This window comes from Amblyomma mixtum, chromosome 2 (assembly GCF_055824585.1).
Source record: "Amblyomma mixtum isolate Tamu chromosome 2, ASM5582458v1, whole genome shotgun sequence".
In the NCBI taxonomy this organism is placed as follows: domain Eukaryota; kingdom Metazoa; phylum Arthropoda; class Arachnida; order Ixodida; family Ixodidae; genus Amblyomma; species Amblyomma mixtum.
In genome coordinates, this window is record NC_143013.1 from 74,800,024 (window position 1) to 74,823,629 (window position 23,606).

The 23,606-nt window shown below is 44.1% G+C and overlaps 1 protein-coding gene across 1 annotated transcript; it reads right to left on the bottom strand.

Moving 5' to 3' along the window:
- Positions 1-630: 630 nt before the first annotated feature.
- LOC149359778 (A disintegrin and metalloproteinase with thrombospondin motifs like) lies at positions 631-22,920 on the bottom strand. The gene is made up of 15 exons (XM_089571899.1): positions 22,822-22,920; positions 20,804-20,967; positions 18,729-18,818; positions 16,725-16,863; positions 15,486-15,536; positions 14,040-14,090; positions 11,641-11,762; positions 10,827-10,901; positions 10,601-10,740; positions 9,506-9,555; positions 8,031-8,139; positions 6,316-6,483; positions 2,592-2,733; positions 1,800-1,910; positions 631-774 (listed from the first exon to the last, which is right to left on the bottom strand). The coding sequence occupies exons 1-15, from the start codon at positions 22,877-22,879 to the stop codon at positions 721-723; spliced, it is 1,524 nt and encodes a 507-aa protein (XP_089428025.1). The 5' UTR covers positions 22,880-22,920; the 3' UTR covers positions 631-720.
- Positions 22,921-23,606: the final 686 nt, after the last annotated feature.

The following is a 23,606-nucleotide window of genomic DNA, read 5'->3' on the forward strand; positions in this document are numbered from 1 at the left end:
GGGAGCAGTCTCACGGGGATAGCAGCTCGTTGAGACTTGGAGCAGATTCGAACTAACTGTGTTTTTATGCCCAAGAATGCTGCTGCAGTCGACAAATGATCCCAAAGCATCATTTAAACCATCGCCCTCTACCTCCCTCTTCTGGCTTCACTTTTCTGTTTGCCTTAAAAAGGTTTGGCGGGCTAGTTGGTTAAGCATCTTGAATAAACAGCGCGAACGAGCACACCATCACCTTTCTGTAGACTCGCGCATTTCCAGCGCGAGCGACAGATGGCTCCACTAATGTTCAGCCGTATCGGAGCTTATGGCCGCACTGTCATTATCAGCAGCATCATGACATTTTCCGAATTTTTTTTAGATTCATCATCAAGGCAGGCGATTGGTTCTTTTGTTATTTCTGAACGTATCACAGAAGTACTGCAACCAAACAGTATAAAATTAAACTTTTCAAGTGTGTGTAAAATTTTAGCGCAAAAAATAGCAATTTAGCCTTAGGAACTAATGCTCAAGCCGCTCTGAGGGACGCACCAGTCGTCATCCATAATTAGCGAATATAAAGCCAGCCATGAAATCGTATCTCAATTTTCAGGCACCACTAAGGACCAAAGTAAAAAAGCTTTCACTCTGGTGTGGAAGTCAACAAACATTTATTATCGTCCGAAACATGGGGTAATAACTTCTCGCAAGGCTCGTTTGTGTGCGGGGGTGGAAATCCAGGTGTTATTCGTATCTCTTTATCGTTGGCCGGGATGTGCAGTTTCCAAGAATGCAAAACTATGGAAGACCAATAAGTAAAATTGTGATTGGTAAATACGCAAAAAAGCAAGAAGTGGTGCAAGAAGAAAATAAAAGAAACATAACAGTGAGCAAAGAAGCCATAAAAAATGATTATCGCTGTCATTTCTTCATCCCGACTATGGAAGAGCAGTCTGGTAGTCATTATCAGTGCCCTTGATCCGAAAGGATGGAATCTTAATAAGTGTTGATGGCAAATTAGTTGCCGAAATCTTTCTTTCCCTGACGTCTTTCGAGGTCAAAGCTAAGAATACTTATCTTGCATAATACAAAACAAGTATTTTTCGCCACTTTACAGCCCTTTCTTGCTGGACAACTAGCCAAAGCTTTTGATGTGACCATTCAAGCACCACTCTATTCTTAAAAGAAGCTTACTGACGCGATTCCGGAATCGATATCACTGTCTGCAGTGAAGCTGGCCAGCTTGAATGCGCCTCAGCAATCCGCTGCTGCATCTTCAGTAGGCAGTATTCAGCTGAACCTCAACAGAGCGTTATGGGATGTTTTTACAATAGCCTCGAAAACGGACTGATTAGCCGAGTACCAGAGAGTGAGTTTTTTTCGAAATCTTTTTATCCTAGATCCCTAGCACCTAACTCACGTATCCCGTCAAGCATACATGAAATTAACGAGCTACAATCTTTCGCAGCTATGCTCTGCAATACCGCTCAGTGTATTTTTTCCCTCGTGTTTACCACACTGCTTTATCCTTTTCGCTTTTGTGCTGGTCGGTGTTCAGGTGCACGTCGGGAATTTTTTGGTTTCTGTACCAACGGCGCTTCATTTTTTCCTCAAATTATTTAGTAGAACCCTACTACCTAATTCGTCAGCTGATACACCCGGTAGCTCTTGGTTACGAAATTGTACGCCGCAGACCCTAGAGACCGTTTCATATACCGCCATTCTTCGACCGGAGAGAAATTTGCATATTCAGCTACCAATGCAGACTCCGCTACGGGCTGACTTCTAGCCTTGCTTTGTGCACCAGTACAGGCTGTACTCACCTCCTTGCCATTATTTCCACACGGTGTTCCGTCCGGGACGTATGCGTATTTGTAGTCATAAGAATTCGGTTTGTAGTAGCACTTAAACAAACAGTTGTGGCTGCCCCATGTCTGGAAGATTGACAGGAAGTGGTCCGCTTTACGTCACGCTTTATTCTTTCGCAGGCAGATCAAATAAACTTTTTGATTACTGTAATTACAATCCAGTATCCCACTTCATTAGTGCCTAAATTCTTCAGGGCAAAGATAGAACAGAATCAGTGCTTACCGGTGGACTTGACGACTAGTCTGAGCTCACCAAGCAAGTGCGTCACTGTTCTGATATGCACTACAGTCAACCCTGCTTGAAGTGCAAGCTATCCTGAGGACCACGCCTCGACTGCAAGGACACTGAACTCGTATAACATGACCGTCTTGGAATCAACACTATTTTATGACCATTCCGAGCCCGGAGTTATTCTGCAGACTCTTCTGGGGGCAGTGTCGCTTTCTGCGTTGTTCCTTAGGATTGCCAGGAAAAAAAACTTTTCTGATATGTTAGCGTTTAAATACGTTGTTCTCTTGTATACACCCCACCTGCATTGACAGATTTAACGGTTTCTGCGAAGAAAATGCTCAGTGCCGGTGATGTAGATGGTTGTGACGTTAAGGTGAAGGCATGGTTGGCCTATTACCGATCATGTCAGCAGCTTCTCTCTGTGGCTCGTAGCCAAAAACGTTTCTTTAAGAAGCAAAAAAAAACGTGTTTCTGTAAAAAAAATACTTAAGAAGAAAAAGAATCATAATACTCACCTTGTCTGCTCTGCCATAGCGAAATTCATAGTATACCTTCTTGCAGAACAGGTCCTTGTCCAGTTTTTCGCCTGGAAATCGATTAAAATAGTACGGCTTCCTCTTGCCGTTAACCTCATGCAGGCATGTGTAGTTTGGACGGCTGAAAATCAATTAGAACAGGAACTTGTCAGACCTTTTATCTATCGTCATCATCATAGTCAATACAGCCTGATGGATTATCATGCGGATCATCACGAAGGGATCTTTCGGTGATCTCTAATCTACTCTATATTCTCATATATCCACCTTCATCCATGCTGACGATGGAGGAGAGTAACAGCTTTGGCTACGGCCCACAAGAATGGAAGTGAACTAATGTTTTCAGGGTAGTTTCCTGATTTCAAAGCGCGCCTATGAGGCCGTCCCTTCGTTACCAAAAAGCCGAGACATCTTAGAATGCGAGAGTATGGAACGCCGATTTAATCACGATATATTTTTAAAAGGCCACATTATGTGCATGCCATAGTTACCTCCGAGTGGAGATGATACAAGGAGGCAGGGCACCTGCCCATAGCAACAGATGTGAGCAAAATTTTGCGAAATAGTTTTCTCTTTTCGCAAAGTACCTTTCAACGCTGCCGTACGTTTATAATCGGCGGGTATGTTTAGGCAGATCATGAAAAAGTATGCAGTGTAATTTAGAAGCTGATATCTATTTAAAACGCCACGAAAATTTGTGTTACGATGCCGGATATACTTCCAACTGCAGCTAGGCGCCTAATAAGAAAAGTGTTTGTCCAAAGCAGACATGTTTCTCGTGCAGTCCGACATGCCACCGCGTGCGAATCATTTGCTCATAAATATAATCCTTCAGACAATACAGCTGTACATAAGGCGCACAGCTCTGTATAGACCGTTTACAGCGCGCAGTTCTTCCGTTTGAGACCAGATGGCGCCACACGTGCGCTCCGAACACGGCACCATTACTTTCCTCGTAAGTCGCCGGCGTGTACGCCTCGACGCAGCAGTGGAAATTTCGCGGGTGGTTGCCGAATATGTTCTTTCTACGATGTGAAAAGGCAGAGGAAACACATGCTCTGTTGTGGATTGCAAGAATTGCGACAGAGAGTTAAAGGTTCAGGATGTGATCGTTTGCGAGCTTCACGAAACCGAACTGCACAAGGAGGTAATGCCAATGTTCGCGCCCGTTCGCCACGCACCCTTTCCGAACTGGCGAATGCAACAAACACGTTCGCCAGCGCTAGATAGCTAATAAAGAAAGGTTTCGATCTTGGAAAATCGTCGAGGGTAAGTGCACAACACAGCCGCATGAAGAAGCTGTTCCGCCACCGAAACCATGACGGCGTGCTTTCAGTTATTGTGCACTGTGCTCAGACCGCATTGATCGTAAGTTGTGGTCTGTGACCATTAGTAAAACGAGCGCCCGAGGCCGAATTAGAAACGAAAAAAAAAAAAAAAGACTACTTACGCTCCTTCATACGCCTGCTGTTTGTTATGCACTGCACAGCCGTGCGAGCCGACAACGCTTACCGTCAGTCCGTGTATTACACGCAGTCTTGGTGCTACTGTTCAATTTCGCTCCAAGTAGCGCGGTTTTCGTGGACCGTGTTCGGATTACAGCATTTGGTTTACGGCTGCTGTGCCGGACGGTTGTCACTTGCTCGCGGTCCATGCGAGACAGTCACTAAAGGTGACTCCGTACGCTCAGAGTGAAGCTGATTAATTACAACCAACGAGACCACGAGCATTTCCATGTCCGCATATCGAGCGTCGAGCGTACCAAAATTTTTTATATGAGGCTGACGTTACTGTAAAATTCGTCCAGCATGAACGCGTGGCCATGCGCGCGTTATAACAATTATATCGCGGAATCCTTCGAAACGATTGCACGCCAGCTTGTGAAGGCTGCTTGATGCATGGTACTGCTACCATGATAGTCAACCTTTGTGTGTCTATTTATTTTTGTCGCTTTTCTATGTTTAATCAACCAGTAAGAAATATTTCAGGTTTCCTAAGCACCGTTAACAGGGTGTAAACAAAAGCATACGATGTGCATGTGAGCGTTTCAGACCAGTGTCTGCATGCATGTACAGAATAGGACAACAACCTGTAAGGCCGCAAGAACATTAAACATTGCCGTTTTATATATTAACAATAAAAAAACATTAAGCAGAGTCTTCAGCGCATGCAAAGACAAGCATTCAGGCGATCCGTCCGTTGCCTCGAACAGGCGGAGAGCTCAGCGGCTCTCCGCGACATGAAGTCCGATCGTGTTTTCACGCGTGAAGTGATCAAATTAGGGTTCTCACATGTCCTTCAAAGCTTTGGCCAAACCATAGTTTCATATTCCCACTCCTTTACAAACGTATCAGCCGGAACACTGCCTGCCGGAACCGAACCGTCAGACGCAGCAGCCTTCGCGACGAGGCGCGCGCCGAGCGGTCAGGAGGCGAGTAATGGCGGCGTGATCACGTGATCAAAGATGGCAGCCCCCATGATACGCCGCTGTAAAGCGTCTATAGACTACCTATAAAGCTCTGGAGCTCTACAGACAGGCTAAGCAGGAACATCGGGGCCCTCTGCTAGCGGCCCCTTTCTTTGCAAACACGTTGTTGGTCTATACCTACGCTTCAGTACGTCACTGCCGCCTTGTATTGCGCTTCCATTTTGTCGATGTCCAATCTATCATTCAAAGAGCACTATGTTTCTGACGTGTCTTTGAGGTAGCTGAGGTAGCGATTTCTTTTTGTAAACCCGGCCCACGCTGAATTATAGTGCCCTTTAATTGGTTGGAAAGTGGCACGTCAAGTAAAATTATGATTTCACTTAGCCGTACACCGCCAATGACGCCACAAATGTCACAGGCTGAAGGCCCGCGATTTGTGAAGAGTCACGCTTTCGGGTAGCATCGTGTAGCATGAAGATTTCATGTGGCATTGAAGTTTGTGTGGCATCGCGCTTTAGGTGAGCTTTTCAGGCCCATCGAAAGCGCTTCCCTGACCGGTGCAAAGGATGGATCGTTCACTTCCATAAACGTCCAGTACTAAGCCGCCGACTATTTGTTCAAACGATAGTCCTTGCTTCTAAGCGGAGTCAATTGTCTGCAGACGGCCCGTACAATAGATGCCCCCGGTTAAAAAACTGGGGGCGCCAACTTTGAATAGGCGCACGTCGCGCGTGGAATGAACTTGAAAAAGGCTGGCGCGTAAGATGTCGCACAAGAGAAGCAATTTCTCTCTTCCTTATTGTCTGGCATGAGGTGTGTTGACGCTGACTGATGGCACCGTTGGACAATTCCACCTCCTTGACACCGCTCCCGCACCTCAGCTAGAGAGCCCTCAAAACCTTAGAGCCAAAGCGACGACATGCGTGAATGATAGACTCACGGTGTTAATCGAGCGGCAACTGAGGTGGTCCCGCTTTGGAAGAAGAGAGCCCTAATCTTAGACCACGGCGTTTTCGTCGAGTTTTGAGAGTGGTTGCTGGAGGTATAAGCGGGCATAAGCTGAGTTTCTAGTGTCTCATCCAAAGGGTGATCAATTTTAAATGCGCTTGCAGACAACGGCATCTTCCGAATGTAGCTACGTATGATATCGGCAGCCCTGCACTACGGTTCGACTAATTTACGCCTATATCATCTGGCAGATAAGAATCAAAAACACCCGCACTATGTGAAGCTCGACTGAAATCTTCGTAGAGCAAGTGGGATGGTTGAACTTACTTGTAGAAGTTCATTATTTCTCGTGAGCAGCACGAGGAAAATCTGTACACGTTGGGGATGATGAACTTGTAGCTCATCATGTAGCCGTCATCCCAGTCACAGTCCTCTGAGCCGATCATACCCGGAGGCCACAGTTTAGGGGCACTTCCATCATGCATGCAACCCAAGCTGTAAAAAAAAAAGACGAAATAAATCTTTCATCTGTGCTTCTTGGTAGATGTCACCTTTGACGTATTAATGAGGCGCAACGCCCCCTCATCACTGTTATTTGACCCAAGAACAACTTCACGAATGTGGTCAAAGGAGTTCTAAATATTGCCTTGTAAGGTATCTCGTTAATAACTTATCCTGCCGAGGCTGTGAACAATGTAACTTGTGTTGCACTTATTCACGATTAGCACCAATCGGCGATTGAGATGAGAGTGGATGACGTGACCAAACCCTTATAAAGTGACCTATAGACTCTGTATGGACTTCTCAAATACTCTAATGCCTTCTTATAGATATTTCCTTTACTCTATTCGTAGTCTGTAAACTCTCTATAGAGAAAAGTCAACTAAAAGTATATGGCAACAAATGTATAGATTTGTATGGTATTTGTATTGTCGATAGACTGTTTATAGGACTTATATATAGAAAGTCCATAGACTTTACTGACAAGATTTTATAGAGATTCAATGGACTTTCTTAGTGCTAGAAGCGCTGCAGGGAGTGCGTAGAATACTCCAATGTGAAACGGAGGTGAACGATGGTGGGGTGACCAACGTACCATGCTGTACCAGCATGTACCATGCGGTATTCGAATCGCATGCCAGATATTGCCACTTGGTGTGGGTAACACTACATACACTAATATCCAGAAACTTTTGACTTTACAAAAACAGGCCCTCAGAGCTGTAGCTAATGTAGAATACTCATCTCCTACACAAACGTTATATTCCAGGCACAGGATTATGCCAATAAGTGTTCTACGCGGGTTTATGGTTTTACATATTTATAAATCGCAGCTTCACAATCAAGGCCAATCATTCAATATATATGACTCCCCTACACATCAACCCATTGCCCCGGATAACAAGACACGATCGATACTGGCAAGTACCGCGTCTGAGAACTAATTACGGCCTGCAGTTTCTGTGAAATCTCCTACCTTCTTTGCCGAATAAGTCTGGGTTTACAAACGATTCCATTTGCTCTGTAACAGTCAAATATATATATTTGTTTCTTTAGTGGGTTGTTTTTTGCGTGTCTACGCAGTGTACGGTGTGAAATGTCTTGTTTGTCCATTATCAGATAATGATTTCTTACAAATCGTTTTATCTGGTTGTTCGTTTGTGAATGGCCCTCGAGAGTGCGCATTGTAAGGAACCAATAGTGCTGACCATTGTATTTGTTACGCAATCTATAATTTTTTTTTTTGGTGGGGGAGGGAAGGGTTACCAATTTTTTCTTTTCACCCAACTGATACCGAAACAACATAAGTGTTGGGAGCTTCGTCGAGCCGCAAATGCGGCTTTTTCTCTCTTCTCCTCAGCCATATCTTGGACTGAAAAATAAACTTTGAACCTTGAACCTTCTCTGAATGCAGCTGTACACAGCTGCACTCAGCGAAAACCTGCGACTAAGCGTTCAACTACGATATGCGCACACTTGTGCGAAGATCATTATTCTCTGACTCATGGCGGAACGATAAACCTGATAAGAGACTCGCTTACACGTGCGCCACTTCGTGTGTAAAGACGTAGACGCCGTAGTAGCTGTGTGGCCGCTCCTCTGACATCCCCACTTTCCAGTCTGTGCAGGCGGTGCCGGGGTAGGCGTAGCCTGTGCCAGAAAGAAATGTAAAAAAAAAAACTCACCAGGTAGCTGTTTGTAACGTCTTCTCTTTAAGCAAACGTGCCCTCACACGTACAGTCTTTGTCAAAAGTAACCAGGCTATATGGTTCGATTCTAGCTTGTATAGTAGAGCCCTTGTGACTTTCCTAAACATCAAAAGTTGTTGGAAGGTAAGAAGACCCCCAGTCCTTACCTTTAACAACCATTTCAGCTTCAGGGCAGCTGTAAGGGCTCCACTGTACGAGCTAGAAGCAAACCATGCAGCCTGATTACTTTTGACAAAGACTGTACATTCGCTCAACCTAAACCATACCAGTGGTTTCGCCAATGAACTGCAGACGCAGGGCGGCTGTATACAAGCATGGGACTACAGGTTGGCTCACGACTATAAAAAGAACAGGAGGAGAACGCGGCTTACAGCCCTAGCTCCTAGGGTAAAGTCAATAATGAATTAGTCACTAAACTCTCTGCAGTCAATGCCTACACTAACGAGGCTGTATGCAATAAGTCACAGATTGCCAGATCAAATGCGAGCCGTAGCGGCTCCCTCGAAGCAACTAAGCGCGAGCAGACACATTAGTTTGACTACTGGCTCCTTACTGCCTGCTCTGAATGTGTGTCTGTTAAATTAGCATTTTGCTTCTGGACACAAGAAAGTACTTTGTACTCAGGAAGGAAACAGCCACGACCGCAAAGCTTCAGCCATGCACAAGCTAAGAAGGCTTTTTACATTCAAAATGGGGCGGCTGTAACACATGAACTATGACAATCGGTATCTACCTCCAAAATGCGCGTGAAACTGCTAAGAGAACAAAGAGACCAAAAGTAAAAAGCGACTTCCGTCAGAGTGAAGATTACTGTCACTTTAGCTTTCTTAGGAATGGGCACCTTTTTTTTTAGCGGTGTTTTTGCATCAGAACATATGAGGAGTATAGATATATGAGTGAAAAAAAAAATTATGGATATCTAGACAGTGCCCAGCCTGGGATGACCTGCCTTGTACCCCTGAAAAGCAGCAGGCAAATAACTTATTACCCATTGGTTAGGCTTCATAGCCGCAAAAACTCCAAGTGTATGCATACATCTAACCCCATTTCGAAGCGGCGGGCTATATTTTTGTAATATTTATGTTCAAACAAACACACAAGTTCCATGTTAGTATATTATGTTGCTGATGTATTACTTTATTGATTAATTTCCCGCTATGTTGTTTTTCGCAAATAGTGTATATTTTGTTGCTGTGATTTCACATTGTGTTTATGTGCCCTTCCTGCCTGGATCTTACAATGGTCTGTAGTATGTACCTAAATAAAAAAAGGTCAAAGTTTAGGTAATTCATACGGGTGTCTCTTACCTCCAACCCAAGTAACAAGCTTGTTGCCTTGCCATTCTGAGAAGTTTCGCCTGAAACAAAAGGAGAAAAATTCATTTCTATCTCTCCAACATTTCTCACTGCGAGCACTTCGATGCTTTCATGAGTAGAAACCTTTAAATACGATAGGCGCATTTTTGTGAATAAGTAGGCACTGGCGAAAATGTTTCTTCGTGCAGTACGCACTGCAGTGTTTTATCTTCTAAATTTTGATATTTATAACTGCGAAATAAATGATGCACATCTCAGGCTTACAGCGTACGTGTGAACGAATACGTACGCACACTCAAAGCGAGAGCTAGCACAGCTCCATCCTACTCAATCAATTTTCGGAAGGAGGACCAACAGAAGATACTTCTTCCGGAAGCAAAGCAAATACAGACATCCTCCCCCCCCCCCCCTCCCCTTCATCTAAGCACTCAAGGGCGAAAAAAAATTGGTTTGCCTAGGCTGCTGCTTCTGGCTTCTTGTTTCGTAGCCACTGCGACAACAACAACAACAACAAAACCTTGGAGCAAAACTGAGGCTAAATCAATAATTGATGAAAATAGCTGCCGAATATTTCTTAAGACCCTAGCCGCCGCGGTGGCTCAGTGGTTATGGTGCTCGGCTGCTGACCCGAAAGACGCGGGTTCGATCCAGGCCGCGGCGGTTCAATTTCTTTGGAGGAGAAATTCTAGAGGCCCATGTACTGTGCGATGTCAGTGCACGTTAAAAAACCCCAGGTGGCCGAAATTTCCGGAGCCCTTCACTACGGCATCTCACATAGCCTGTGTCGCTTTGGGACGTTAAACCTTATAAACCAAACCGCACGCCCGCCCCCATGCCTACGCATTTATTATGGTCCAGGCGCCACACGTGATATTTTTATTGGCCAGCGGACAAATGTGACCGGTTTGGGTCTTGAAATGTGATGACGAGAGTGAAGCCGATGCCATCTATCGCGCAGGAACTGCAATACAGATGTACCGTTGTAAAGTTGATATGAAGTTGTCGGAAAGAGTAATTTCGGGAAAAAAACGAAATGCAAGCGCCAGCAGCCGCCGCTGTACAATAGACCATGCTGGGAATACTCACCCTGAGACCAGAAACACGATGTCGGCGTACTGAAAGTAAGGTTGCTTTCTAACGTACACAGTGAAGTTCCACAGCGTGTGATCATAGAGTATGTTGCGTTCGGTTCCGGGAACGTAAACCATGTATGGCTCATCTCGTTCCTAGGAAAAAAAAAACAACGAGAAAGAATTATCACGAAAAATACTATTGTACTCCTCGATGCCGTCCATTCAAAGAGAAACCTCACCGTCTGCGTCAGGGAGACTCCTACGATCTTGATTTGAACCTTTGGCATTCTCAGGCTGGCGTACCTCAAGTTTGCCTTTAATAAAAGAGAAAAGACAGAATACTATTTCAAACTTATTTTTGCGAACTCGAATCCGAAACAAGGCAAAGAATCAGACTCGACAGGACCCTTTAGAGGCTACCTAAAGCCTGACGCATGTCGACACAATGTGAAATTTTCATATCCCAGCAAAAGGGGTCGGAAGGGACCGGCCGTGGCGTCTGTTTCATTTTACGTGCTTTCTACGAAAACGGTAATATGTATAAGAGACTCCACTCTCGAGGCTTGAACTTCATTTGCGTCAAAGCTGATAATAGTACAAAAGTATTAATCGCCGATCTCATAGATTTTAAATCCATTCAAAAGCGCGTCCTGCATCTAGAGCTGCACTTTCACACCGGATGCTTTGAAACGCCGGACAGCAATTTCTTCATTAGCACTTGCTTGATCTTTTACACTCAGTCGCTAGACGAGACTGTTTGACTAAACGAGGCTGTCACTATCTACGAACAAGCGCGAGTTTATCATGAAATTAAAAAAAGCGCATTTATACCTAGGCTGACCGTACAAATCAGTCCACCGTAGAGCCGCCATTTTGGGTCAATTGATAGATAATCTCTACGACACGAAAATTGGCAATATTAATCATAACAAATAGATAAATTTATAGTTCACACAGTCAGCGCAGCTTTAAAATACTCTGCTTTTTACGCCAGGACTCCCTGTGAGAAATGGGCACTGCTACTTTTCACATGATGAACAGTGTTGCACTTACCGCATTGGCCATAATTGCGAAACTGTTGACAATTTTTTTGCGATCGAAGTCGAAGGCCTTACAGTAGAGATAATCGGCTACGATGTGCACTTCTGGGTATATCGTCCTTGGCAAACGATAACCTGTTAAAAAAAAAGGATAGGCGGAGACAAACAGTTTTGTAGACTACCATATGGAGCAATTTCAGTGGCATCGATTTCCAGATCACCACATGCATGCGTCTATAGTGGATTGGAAGCAAGGGCTACCCCGTACTAAGCGATGGGAGCTAACATTTAGGAAGCCGATATTTTCATGAAACCACCAAGCACAAGCACCTCCTGCGAGAGGTTCGCGTAAAGGACGTTTTTGTTTTGTTATGTGAGGTAACATGTGATGCTCTTGACGTAAAACAAATTGTTTTGATCCTCAATACAAGTCTAATGGAGGACTTAAAGCCGAACGAATGGTGAGCTCAACGATTGGCATAGCAAGAACAACATTCTCGCAGAAATAAATTTCCTTGTGACAAGCGCTGAGACTTGGGCTCATGCTTGCGAGAGATATTGTCAGGACAAATAGCTAAAAGCGAGTTTCAGAAGACTGCGTGAAAGTTGAACATTATCTCTGAAATGCCACAACAAACAAAACGGCAGAAAATTCTCAAAAACCTTTCGCAGGCAAAAAGTGCCGCTGCAAGGAAATAAACATATCTGTCGCATTCTTCTCTGCGAGAAAAGAAAACACAAATCAGAGTTTTCCGGTGCTGGCGTTTTTCACAGAACCATCAAGCAGTGGTGTGCATGCTTTGATCGTGCTGTTATTTTTTTTCGTGCCCAGTACCACTTGATGTACTTTTGTTCACCTTGGTAGTACTCAGCCATCACCGCTATTTTGCATGTTAACAATGATGGGATCGCGTGCAGGACACAGCAAAGTGCAAGATGTCACTCTGGGTTCGGCGCGAAAAGTGGGCATTTCAAGAGGGCCTAGCATTGCGGCTGCCTACTATTTTCTAGCTGCTAGCATCACTGCAGGTTTTCTAGGTTGCCTATGCAAGTTCAGGTCTTAGAAACGCTTTTGGAAGGCCTACATTAAAGCTCTGTTGCTCGGGAGTAGGGCGTCTACTTCCCTTGTCGAAAATCACATTCTGCGACCGGCCGCAAGAATAGCTTTCCTCGCCCTAAGTCGATAAACAACATAGAGGGGAATAAAAGTCACCTGCATTATCGCGTGTATTGTAGTTTTTATTAGATAGTCATAGCACAGCGTGATGCGCTAACCGCTACCGTCATCCGCTTCCGCGGGGCACCACTACGTACGCGCTGATTGGTCCCGACGAGGCAGGCGCGCACGCAGCTGACGGGAGCGCGGTGCCATCTAGCGCCTCTATGGCGCTTCGCGGAAGTGGTTCACTGTAGCGCATCGCGGATCGCGCTGTGCTATAGATCTTTAATATCTCCCCAACCACGGTGGTACCCAAGGCGCCGTGAGTGCGAGGTAAAGAAATAAACAAACAGGAGGAGAAAAAAAAGCGACACAACATAGGTTGTGACTTACAACTGAATTTTTGCACAGAGACCAGTGGACTCAAGAACTTTTTTAAATGCCGTTGCACTATGCCGCTGCTGTTACTTGACTGTCGTGTGCTAGCTACGCACACATACGGCGTTTAAAAACACTTTACCTGAGTACCACACTACCGCTACCGTTAGTGAGCCGGCAGGAAAGTACACATGCGCGTGATGCGAGTTCGGCAGCAGTATACGGTAACGGTATGCTAAAACACTCCAGTGGGGCCAAATTTAGTTGAACGTTACCACCGATGCTGTGTCCGAAGAAGAAATGAATCGCTCTATTCCCCAGCGTAAATTAAATGCCGAGAGCCTTGTAGATTAGGGAAAATCGGTCCGAAGTCCTTAGCTCGCTCTCGCTTTAATTTCGGCACAAATATGTCTTGTCCTGGAGGAAATATTTAGCTGGAAGTGATCGCCAACGTTGTGTATTTTTGTTCTGTCGTATTGGCTCCACTTTTCGGTAAATACATCTAGTGTAGCAAAATAACACTTGGATAACAGTAAGTTCTTCTACAGCCTGTGTCCATTTTATTTTCCCCTGACTTCACTGGAATGACGAGACGTGAAGGAGGTGAGCATGGGTACTGAACTGTTGGAAGTGGCTTTTAGAGTAAGCGTATGATAGTAGTTGTGTCAACGTTTCTGTGAAGCGCTTTTTCTTTTCTTTCTCTTTTGTGTTTTTTTTTGCGTTTCTTTCTCCTTTGCGTTCTCCCTGACTCTTCAGTGCGTTCCGGTTGTTACCACGAGTAGCATGCAGATGAGATACGTGCACATGCTCGTTAACTGGTGGCTCGCAACGCCGTAACCACAACATCGGCCCGTTAATTTTCATGGTGCACTTACGTTCGGCTCTTTCCTCAAAGATATCAGCACCGTTCGCTGTGTCTGGGCCAGCTTTAAAACAAATGCAAGCATAAGATTACTTGTGGTCCTCCTTGCTCCAGCATCAAACACTACTAGATGAAAGTAAATCAGTATTTAATACAAATGTGGATCATAGAACAAAGGTACAAATGTGCAAAATCCTTGAATTTTTTTTGATAATCTATAGGACGCACGTATTCTATCATTCTAACAGCATTTATCAAATTGCATGTCTAGGTGGCTGCTCACTGCCTCCTGGTATGCGTGAAATGTGATATAAGATGTGACACGGCATTTCTGAAGCTTAAGTTCCGGCAAATTATCTGCATTCACATTCACACTCATGCTATCATGAGTTAGTGACCTTTTAGTTAGACGTCTCTCTTCTAATGTAACAAAACGTCATGCAGCTTCGTTTCTCACTAGGTCAGCGTTGTACTAAAATAAACACAAAGAAGTAGCTCTGTAATGCACAAAATATGACTTTCGAGCTCGTTAGAGGGCGTGCTAATATTTAAAGCACTCCTTTAGAAGGAAGAGCAAACACGCACCAGTAGAGTGTCGTTTAAGCGTCGTTTGCGAATAAGCGTCGTTTGCGAACTTGTAATTCTGTCCTTAACATCCGAATACATCAGTCCAACGATGCTTTCTAAACAGACCCATTACGCATACACAGCACGCCGTAACGAAATACTTGCTTTTCCCGAGCAGATATTTGGGCAGTGCGTCGCAAACTCTTTCTGTAGGTAAAACTATGTATGATTGTGCTACGTTAAGGGAGGTGAGGAAGCAAGGCAGCGCATCGCATTAAAAGCTCGCTTCATGAGCAACTCTAATATAATAAATAAATAAACTGTAGGAAGTGCCTTGTTTCGAGAAATAAGAGGAGAACACCACCCTATCCACAGTCAAACGCTTGCCTCTAAGCAAAGCTAGAAATTTGGGAAAGGGATGAATTGCCACATCGTCGACTTTATATCCCCCTCCCGGTCGTTCTATCTTGTCGACGCCGCACGAAAGGCACTTTTCTGTTCTTGTTTCCCCTGGTTCCAGGAGTAAGAACCCCCTCAATACATCCGCAATCTGTCCCACACGCAAAACGCCGCATACCCCACAGGTGGCGTACGTTACTATATTGCGTCTTATTCATTTACGATTGCGCATCCTCTGCTAGAAATACACAGATCACTGGCAGGCTCCAAGCTGCGTACACAGTGTCTGGTGTACACTACCGAGAGCTCAAAGATAAGAAAGCTAGGTCCGAAAAAGTTATCCTGGCACTGCAAAGCTTTCAAGCTCCGCTCATGAATAACAGCGCCACTCTACTACACTGCCTAAATGATCCAGTCATATGCGCAGCGAACCAGTTGCTATTGAGGAAAGGCGTAGCAGTGCCTAGAATAAATTACATTGAAGGCTACTCACTTGGAGACACTTTCCCGGCTGCGATTAGAGCCTGAACGTCCTTTGGAATACCTGGATGACGAAGATACTCGTTAAGTTATACTCTCCCACTGAACAGGAAATATCTTATTGGGTTTCGTATAGATAGCTTTCATCAATTCTTTGTAGGCAACAGGGTTTCCTCTAGAGCCACGCAGTGGGAGACTTGTGGCACCCCTAAACCTCGAAAGCTCCGAAGGGATAAGGACAATTATCTTCCTCCTCCGGAGATTCGGAACTCCGGGTGGGCCGTAAGTGTCCAGTGAGGCTAGTCAAAAGCAAATTCTGTGGCGCTAAAACTGTAGACCACATGTAGTGGTACACGAAAGTGGGTGGGTATTACGCAATCAACAACCATAACGTAGACGCAACTCAAGCGTCAGATTGTGTATCTCACTTAAAAGATGTTTCAGAGCTGTTCAGAAACAACTGCATTGATGCCTTGTATTGACGCGAGCTGCGCGGTACAAAGGTAAGAACGAGAAACGGATCAAACACCCGTGTTCTCTTGCGCAAATGTACTCTTAATTAAGCAGTAATTACTAATTAGCAGCCGCTTGTATCAGTGCTAATGAATAATTACTCCCTTGTTACTAACCTAATCCTACTTGGGCAATTACCCTAAACACTGGACCGACAACGTGCTCTTAAACCATCTTTATGCAAAAAAAAATCTACCGTTAACTATATCCTAGCCACTTGTTTTAGATTATCCAGGTGCGTTCCGCATGTGGTAGTTTAAAAATTTGACATTACATTTACACCTGAACCATGCTTCTTTCATCAGCTGAGCGATTTCTCGCGTGAGTAGGCCTTTCCTTTCCCTAAACTTAAGCTAAAACAAAGAACTTGGACGTATAATATAGTATGTGAAGGGCATACAGGGACATCTGGCATATTTCGTGCTGTGCAAGAACACTAAATAAAAAAAGACAACACATCTTCCGCGTGTGATACATTTTCATCGTTTACCTGCGCTTTTACGGTATTAATAAAATAGAACCAATTAATGAAATTTTATATTTTGTGGTGTGGAACTAGCTTAACCAGATGTTTCTCAGGATAGGACGAGTGATTACATGGGCAGTGTCGCTGCATTTCTGTGCTGTAAATTACTGGCGCAGTCACTGGTATTTCCTGCTATTATTGTGCTAGCCGAAACTAATTTATGACGACCTCTTTTTGAGTGGCTTTTTGGTTATTGCAGTTATTTTTATTTACCGTAATCTTTGTCCTCCTCCCTCTCCTTAAAGAACTCCGGCTTGTCGGCGTGGAAGAGCATGTGGGCCTTCTGGCCGTCCATCGAGCGCTCCATCTCAGGCATTGGCTTTATGCGAAGCGTGTGTCCTATGATGCCGAGCTGAAAATACGAGACAATCTCACACTTCAGATCTTAGGGTGCTGAGACGACAACACAAGAAAGAAGAAGACACACATCAGCGATATTACCAACGTCTCATGCATGGGCGTCCAGAAGGGGAGGCGGTTGCTCCCCCCCCCCCCTCCTTGGAATTACGGATATTATTTATGCCCTAGTAGAAAATAACTACAAACATACCGCCTCCCCTATCCCCGGACACCCCGGGTGCCCCCCCCCCCCCCCCCCCCGCTTTCCCCCTGGAAATAGTTTTGCGGACGCCCTTGGTCTCATGGCTCATCGCCACAAAGCCAATAACTCAATCAGCCAGCATGAAAGCACATAGGTAAACAAACCAAGACAAGAGACGATGTACAAAAAAGCTAGCTAGCTTTAAACCCAAGCATGAAAGCACTGCATAGCTTGGAAATGGAGAAAATAAGGAAAAAGAAAGCTTCATATAAAAAGCAGTGTGAGAATGTGAAAAGCAAAAATGGTCGACAAAATAAAAGGTTTCTGAGAACGCCACAAACTTAACAACTTGTGAACAAATGCTCTTTAAAAACAAACTGCGTCAGGAAAAGGTGTCATGAAAAAGAAATTTCATTCGTACGGAGAACTATGGAAACTATGGAAGCATCACTCACACACGGATGGCCTTTCATTCTCATATGAAACACATCGCTTATCTAGAGCGCAACTACATCCCGACTCCCCATCCATCTCACACACTTTTATGCTTTAACTGACGGATCATTTTGGTGTTGATGGAACGAGCAGTGTTATAGATAAATGGCCGGAAAATTATCAGAGGGACATGCTCATCCGCGGCATTCAATCTGTCAAACATTCCCAAAGAAGGCAACCGTATGGATGTTGCAGGGCATGCTTTATATCCCCCCATGACTGAGTGCACTGAAGGCCGCCGTCGGGGTGCTTCTCAGCGGCTTTTATGAACGGAAACTTCCTATATATATATATATATATATATATATATATATATATATATATATATATATATATATATATATATATATATATATATATATATATCAGGGGCTGATTTAATCTGGCAAAGAAAAATGCAGGACGATGAGGTTCGGAAGTTTGCTGGAATACGCTAACAGGAACAGGGGCTAGAAATCTTCAAAAATACCATTGTCCAAGCAATGGAGCCAACTCGACAACAATTGCGACGACTGCTGCGATGTTCTGATAGCAAAGAAATAAACTCGAATCTAAAATTGATCGGTGGAAAAAGATTGGGCTCATACTCTTGCAATTATTTGCGTTTCGAAGCCAGACAAGAATTGAACGAGATGACAAGGCGACTCAGTGAATCACAAGGCATGCAGTTCCCATGGTTCTGGATCAAAATGCCCACCCAATTTTCTATACATAATCTGCGCCTAGACCTCATTACAAGGGAGCTCTTTCTCACTACCTTGGCCGCGACCGAGATCGTACCAATAATTTCACCCAGTAAGACTGGGATCACCTTCAAGCAGGTCTCCATAGCCCCTGAGTCGTGGCGAGCGTTCACGAAAATTGAGTAGAGCGAAATCTTAAAAATCGCGTCAATCCTTCACAATGCAGCTCATCGGGTCCTTTTTACATTGAAGAAAAAAAACTGTTTTCCGGGAACGAGCATCTACCAGGGTGGGGTTTGTGATTTTCCTGAATTAAAAAAGTTCTGGCAAAATCGGTTTGGAACAAGTACACTGCGTCTGAGGGCTATCTTAACAGGCAAGTTGCGCAAATGAGCGAAGCGAAGCCTTTTGAAAACATACACACCGCTTATAACGCCTTAAAAGGCATTTGAAAAGACAAAATGCTTAAAATAGTAAGAATGACATGTTTCGTCTTACCAATTCAAGGCCATCTTCTTCAGACACGTCCAGCGAAGCCATGTTATCGATGTCGTGGTAAAGGTTTGCCTCAGCATCTTCTCCGTTCATCTAGAAGAAGCAACAACCAAATTTCAAACCGCAAGTCGTCGCCTTGGCCAGCGGCTTGCCCTCGTTAATAAACAGCGTTGTCTCATCGTGACACTGGCTTTCTTTCTTCGAAATCCCTGTATACATCTCCACTTTTTACTATCTGTCGAACAGAAGTCAATCCGGTAGTGATTATGCTTTTGTAATTCCTTGTCTGTCTTGGACTATAAACACGTTTCATAATGGGTGACGTACTGAGCTTTTGGCCAAGTTATCTCTAGGATACATCAAACGTCACTGCCTGATTTATCTCATATACGCTTCAAAGGGAAACTTAACCCTTTGAGGGTCGAATTATTTTGAAGAAAACTTCCCAGGTGGTCAAATTACTTTATTGCGGATCTTGAATCTACAAAATGTATATAATCGAGAATAAATAGTAAAAAAAAATTAGGAACAGTACTTTGGTGACAGCATCACTCACAACTGGAAAATGTTCAATAGAATAGAATAGCAACGGTGATAAGCAAGCTAAGAGCAGCACCAATAAAGATAGAAATCAGCTTTCGCCGCCTCTGCAAAACAGTACCCACAAAGAGAAAACACGTTTCGCGCGACTCCGTTGCGATCCCTCGGCGGAATCGAAACCGCGTAAGCGCGTTGCCACAGAGGGCGAGAATACCTCGCGAGCAACGGTGATAATCAAGCTAAGAGCAGCGCCAATAAAGATAGAAATCAACTTCGGCAGCCCCTGCAAGATAGTGCTGACAAAAAGAAAACTCAAATTTCGCGCGACTCCGTTGCGATCACGCGGCGAAACCAAAACTACAAAAGGGGTGTTGCCGCAGTCTGTGCCGCCGCGCTAAAGCTAGACATAAGTTCTGCTTATCTCCGTAAGAAGGCAGCACAAAATTCAAACACTTCTTGTAAGTCCTAAGAGGCGGCAGCATCCCCCAGTGAGCAAGCATTGTTCTTTTGGCGCAAACTTTCAAACGGAAGATCGAAACCGTACCCGTACGGCAAAGACCTTGAGGGACAGAAAACCGTCGCCGTACATATACGGCAAAAACCTTCAAAGGGTTAACCATAGCAAAGCCACTCAGTGCGAAAATGTACTGGAACTACTCAGTTAACTCTCACCTCACAGAGATATCCTAATAAAAGAGCACGGAGAATTAGCAAGTTCAAGAAAAAAAGCATAAACGCAATTTTTTTTTCCTTTTATTGAACAATCGACAGAGCTCTGGGTTTCAAGAAGCTTAAGCACATAACTGTGCTAAAAAGCGTTGTTTTCTGTCAGAGGGCACACACAAGGGGAAAGGGCATGTTGTTAAAGCGTCCCAGTTAATTTAGCCTCCTTCATAACATAAAGCGGATCTGTACGGCCAGTCACTTCTGGGTTGCAGAAAGTTGTTGCCAGTTTTTTTATATACATTAGCCTGCCAACTTGATTCATATTGCTGGGTGGGATGATCACGCTGCCCCTCGCCCACACACACACGTGCACACATATGTACAGACTTTGTAAAAAATAACCAGGCTGCATGGTTTGCTTCTAGCTTGTATAGTGGAGCCCTTGTGGCTTTCATAAAGATCAAAAGGTGTTGGAAGGTAAGAAGACCCCTAGTCCTTATCTTTAACGACCATTTCATCTTCAGGGATACTGTAAGGGCTCCACCGTACGAGCTAGAAGCAAACCATGCAGCCTGGTTACTTCTGACAAAGACTGTACCTGAGCCGTACTTACGCTTTGCGCCTCTGAAGGTAAGGTATGGTGGGGACGATTTACTCATCGTACCCAGAACGGTATAAATGACAGCAATGCTGTCGCAGAAGCACCGCTCCCTAGCTGGCCTAAAGCTTTACAGCTCTGTCTTGAGCTCAAAATTTCTTCATTACACTCTTCTTACATCAGCCTTCGTTTTTCTGGAGCACGTGTTAGTAACGAACGTTTTAAGCTTATCCGTGGCGCGTTATTTAAGGCCCTGGTCGAAGACATCACGTACCAGGTAGCGAGCAGGCCTGCCGTCGACAGTGCTGTGTACGAGAAACTCTTTTGGAAAAACGGTACTCTTCTCCAAGTTTAGAGTGATGTCATCCGTGAGTTTAATAACCTTCTGGCCCGTGTCTGCCCTGGAACTCAGCATTCTTGGGTAGATTATGCCCACCTCTGGAATGGACGAAAAATTAAAAACAACAATTATGCCCCACTAAGCCCGCACAGGGTATATTTCATGCCAGTCATTCCTTCACGTTCATAACGATGTATTCGGTATAAAAACGATGTCTGAATTGACGTAACTTAGATTATTTATGTGAACAGATCAGTAAGACTCCGACTTCTGAATGTTTTGGTCGGCATCAGTATGTCTTATTTCCAGGTGAGCTGGGGAACGTAACCAGATTTAACTGGAGAACGAAACTATTGTTATTGTGGTTATTCTGGGAGCAACGTAGCACCAAGGCCTCTCAATTTTTTCTCCGCCAATGCCAAGCTCGTGTTAAAGACTTTTGCCTTAAATCCGGAGAGAATTGTTTTGAGATTATCTACTCTTCCTCGGTGCAAGGAAGTAATCGAGATTCTTATCTTTAGCCAATTAGCCAGCGTGGTATTTATGGAAAGCGTGTGCATGATGAAAGCAAATTTAAGAGTCGCACGTGTCGCCTTATTACCGGTTTTACTCATATACAGGTTGAACAAGAATACAACAGGCCAGGAAAAGCGGCTCTGAGGCGGCGCGAAAACCGCTAGCGCCGAAGGAAACAGTATTTAAGAGTTACTAAGATGATTAGACTTCCAACGCGTAATTCCTAATGTCCGTGTTATTGCAGAGTTGTGTTTTCACGATGCACTTTATAAATCTCATATTATATGTGCCTTATATATTGTCACGCCTATACTGTCATATACATAGTCATGTATATATTGTCATATGCCTCATATATTTTCTTTCTTCTGAAAATCGTCTTGAAGATGCCTTTCTGAAGAAAGCAGCCTTCTGGACTCCACAGTCCTCGCAATTCCCTCTCCTGTTCTGCGGTTAATGACAGAACGAACTAGTGGCTATTTTTAAACACTGATATTAAGATACTAAGTCACTAAGAGCTATTCGTAATCAGTTTTTCGAGATCTGGATAGAAAAATTATCTATCTGTATTTATTTATTTCATCCTCAAATGTTCCAATTTATGTCATTGCAACAGGGGTGCATAAAAAAGGGTATGAGAAAAGAGACCGAAAACAGAGATGATGAAAAACAGTTAAAACTATTGCAGTTAGCATAATTAAAACAAGGAAGTTCCGATCATTGCCTGCTTTTTGAAACAGGGCGTATTGCATTTTTGTAAAAATTTATTTCATCTGGATTAAAAAGCTGCAGAAATTTCTCTGTGCCATTGAGAATGTATTCAGCCAACAAACTTAGTCCACAAATCGAATGCTCCAAGTTCCTTCTTTCCAAATCGTTCTCATGTGATTTCAGCAGTTTCGTGGAAAAGCGCTGTGACTTTTAGTGCATAGAATGCGTGGTTTAGTGCATAGAACATGGTCATGGGCGCATAATAACTACTTGCGTGTTACATTCATATAAGGTGCGCTGCACAGGCTGGAACCGCTTGTCTTAATGGCTGTTTTCGGTGCAACAACACAGTGAGAGATTCTTGTACTCTTAGGTCGCTTGATTCCCAATGCCAATACCATTTGATTCGATTCGCAGTCTTATGCCGCGTCCATTGCTTAGACTGAAATGCATAAATTCTGCACTAGGTGGAATGCCACCGATCGTTCATAAAATTCACCTTACTAGCGTAGTAATAATTGCTGTTATGATAGTAGAAAGCACACAATCTAAAGAACGACAACTTGAGTGCTACTACTGTATAACAGCAGGCAACATCAAGCAGAGGAGAGTCACACTGCTACAGCAGTTCCTGTGATTATTTGAAAGTCTAATTGCAAACTTTAACGTTCTAACACACTTCACCTTGGAGCGTTTCTCTGAACAGAACTGCAAAACAACCTCACCTTGTGTCGCGAAGCAGGACGCTATGGGAAGCAGGAGCCATACTGCGATGGAGCCCATTGTGGTCGAACAACGAAATGCTCGAGGAGATGGTGCTCGAAAGCCAATTTATACACTCCAAAATTTGACGTTTTTGGTGCCGTCTGTGGGCTGCGCCAATAAAGTTCGCTCTGTAGCATTAAATGACCGTACGTCAGAAGACTCATCAAACGTCAGAAGACTCGTTTAGAAATCTTGCCCTACGTCGACAAAGATTTTAAAGGTTGATTTGCGTTGATCGCTGCGAAATATCATTTTTTTTATAATTCGATGTGCCTTGAATACTGGTACAGCCTCCGACTTTAATAGGTAAGTGTCCGCTTAACCTTCTTCGGGACTGACATCCTTATTTGCTGAAACGACTTTTCTAAGCCCAGATAGGTCAAGAGCTTCGGCTAAATAAATAAAGTATTCATGTCTCATTTCTCCTTATCATTTTTTTTTTGCCTGAGTGAAATCAGAGCTCGTGCTAAACACAAAACAACAAAATTTATTTGCCCCATCAGCCTTCTCCACGGCTGTGCCATGCGAAAACCAGGGCGACCTTATTCATGTCGACCATCACAGCGCGCACCTGGGTTTTCTAAGAGCGAAAACGCGAGAAACAGCGTCTGTATCTGAATATACAACAAGTTATGGCAGGTCAGTTCAGTGCTTCTGATTCGTGTTTGTTTTTAGCAGTGTGATAAATAGAGCATATGCGGAAAGGCTGATGTCGTGATCTTTGCCTGCTTTTTAAATGGTAGCG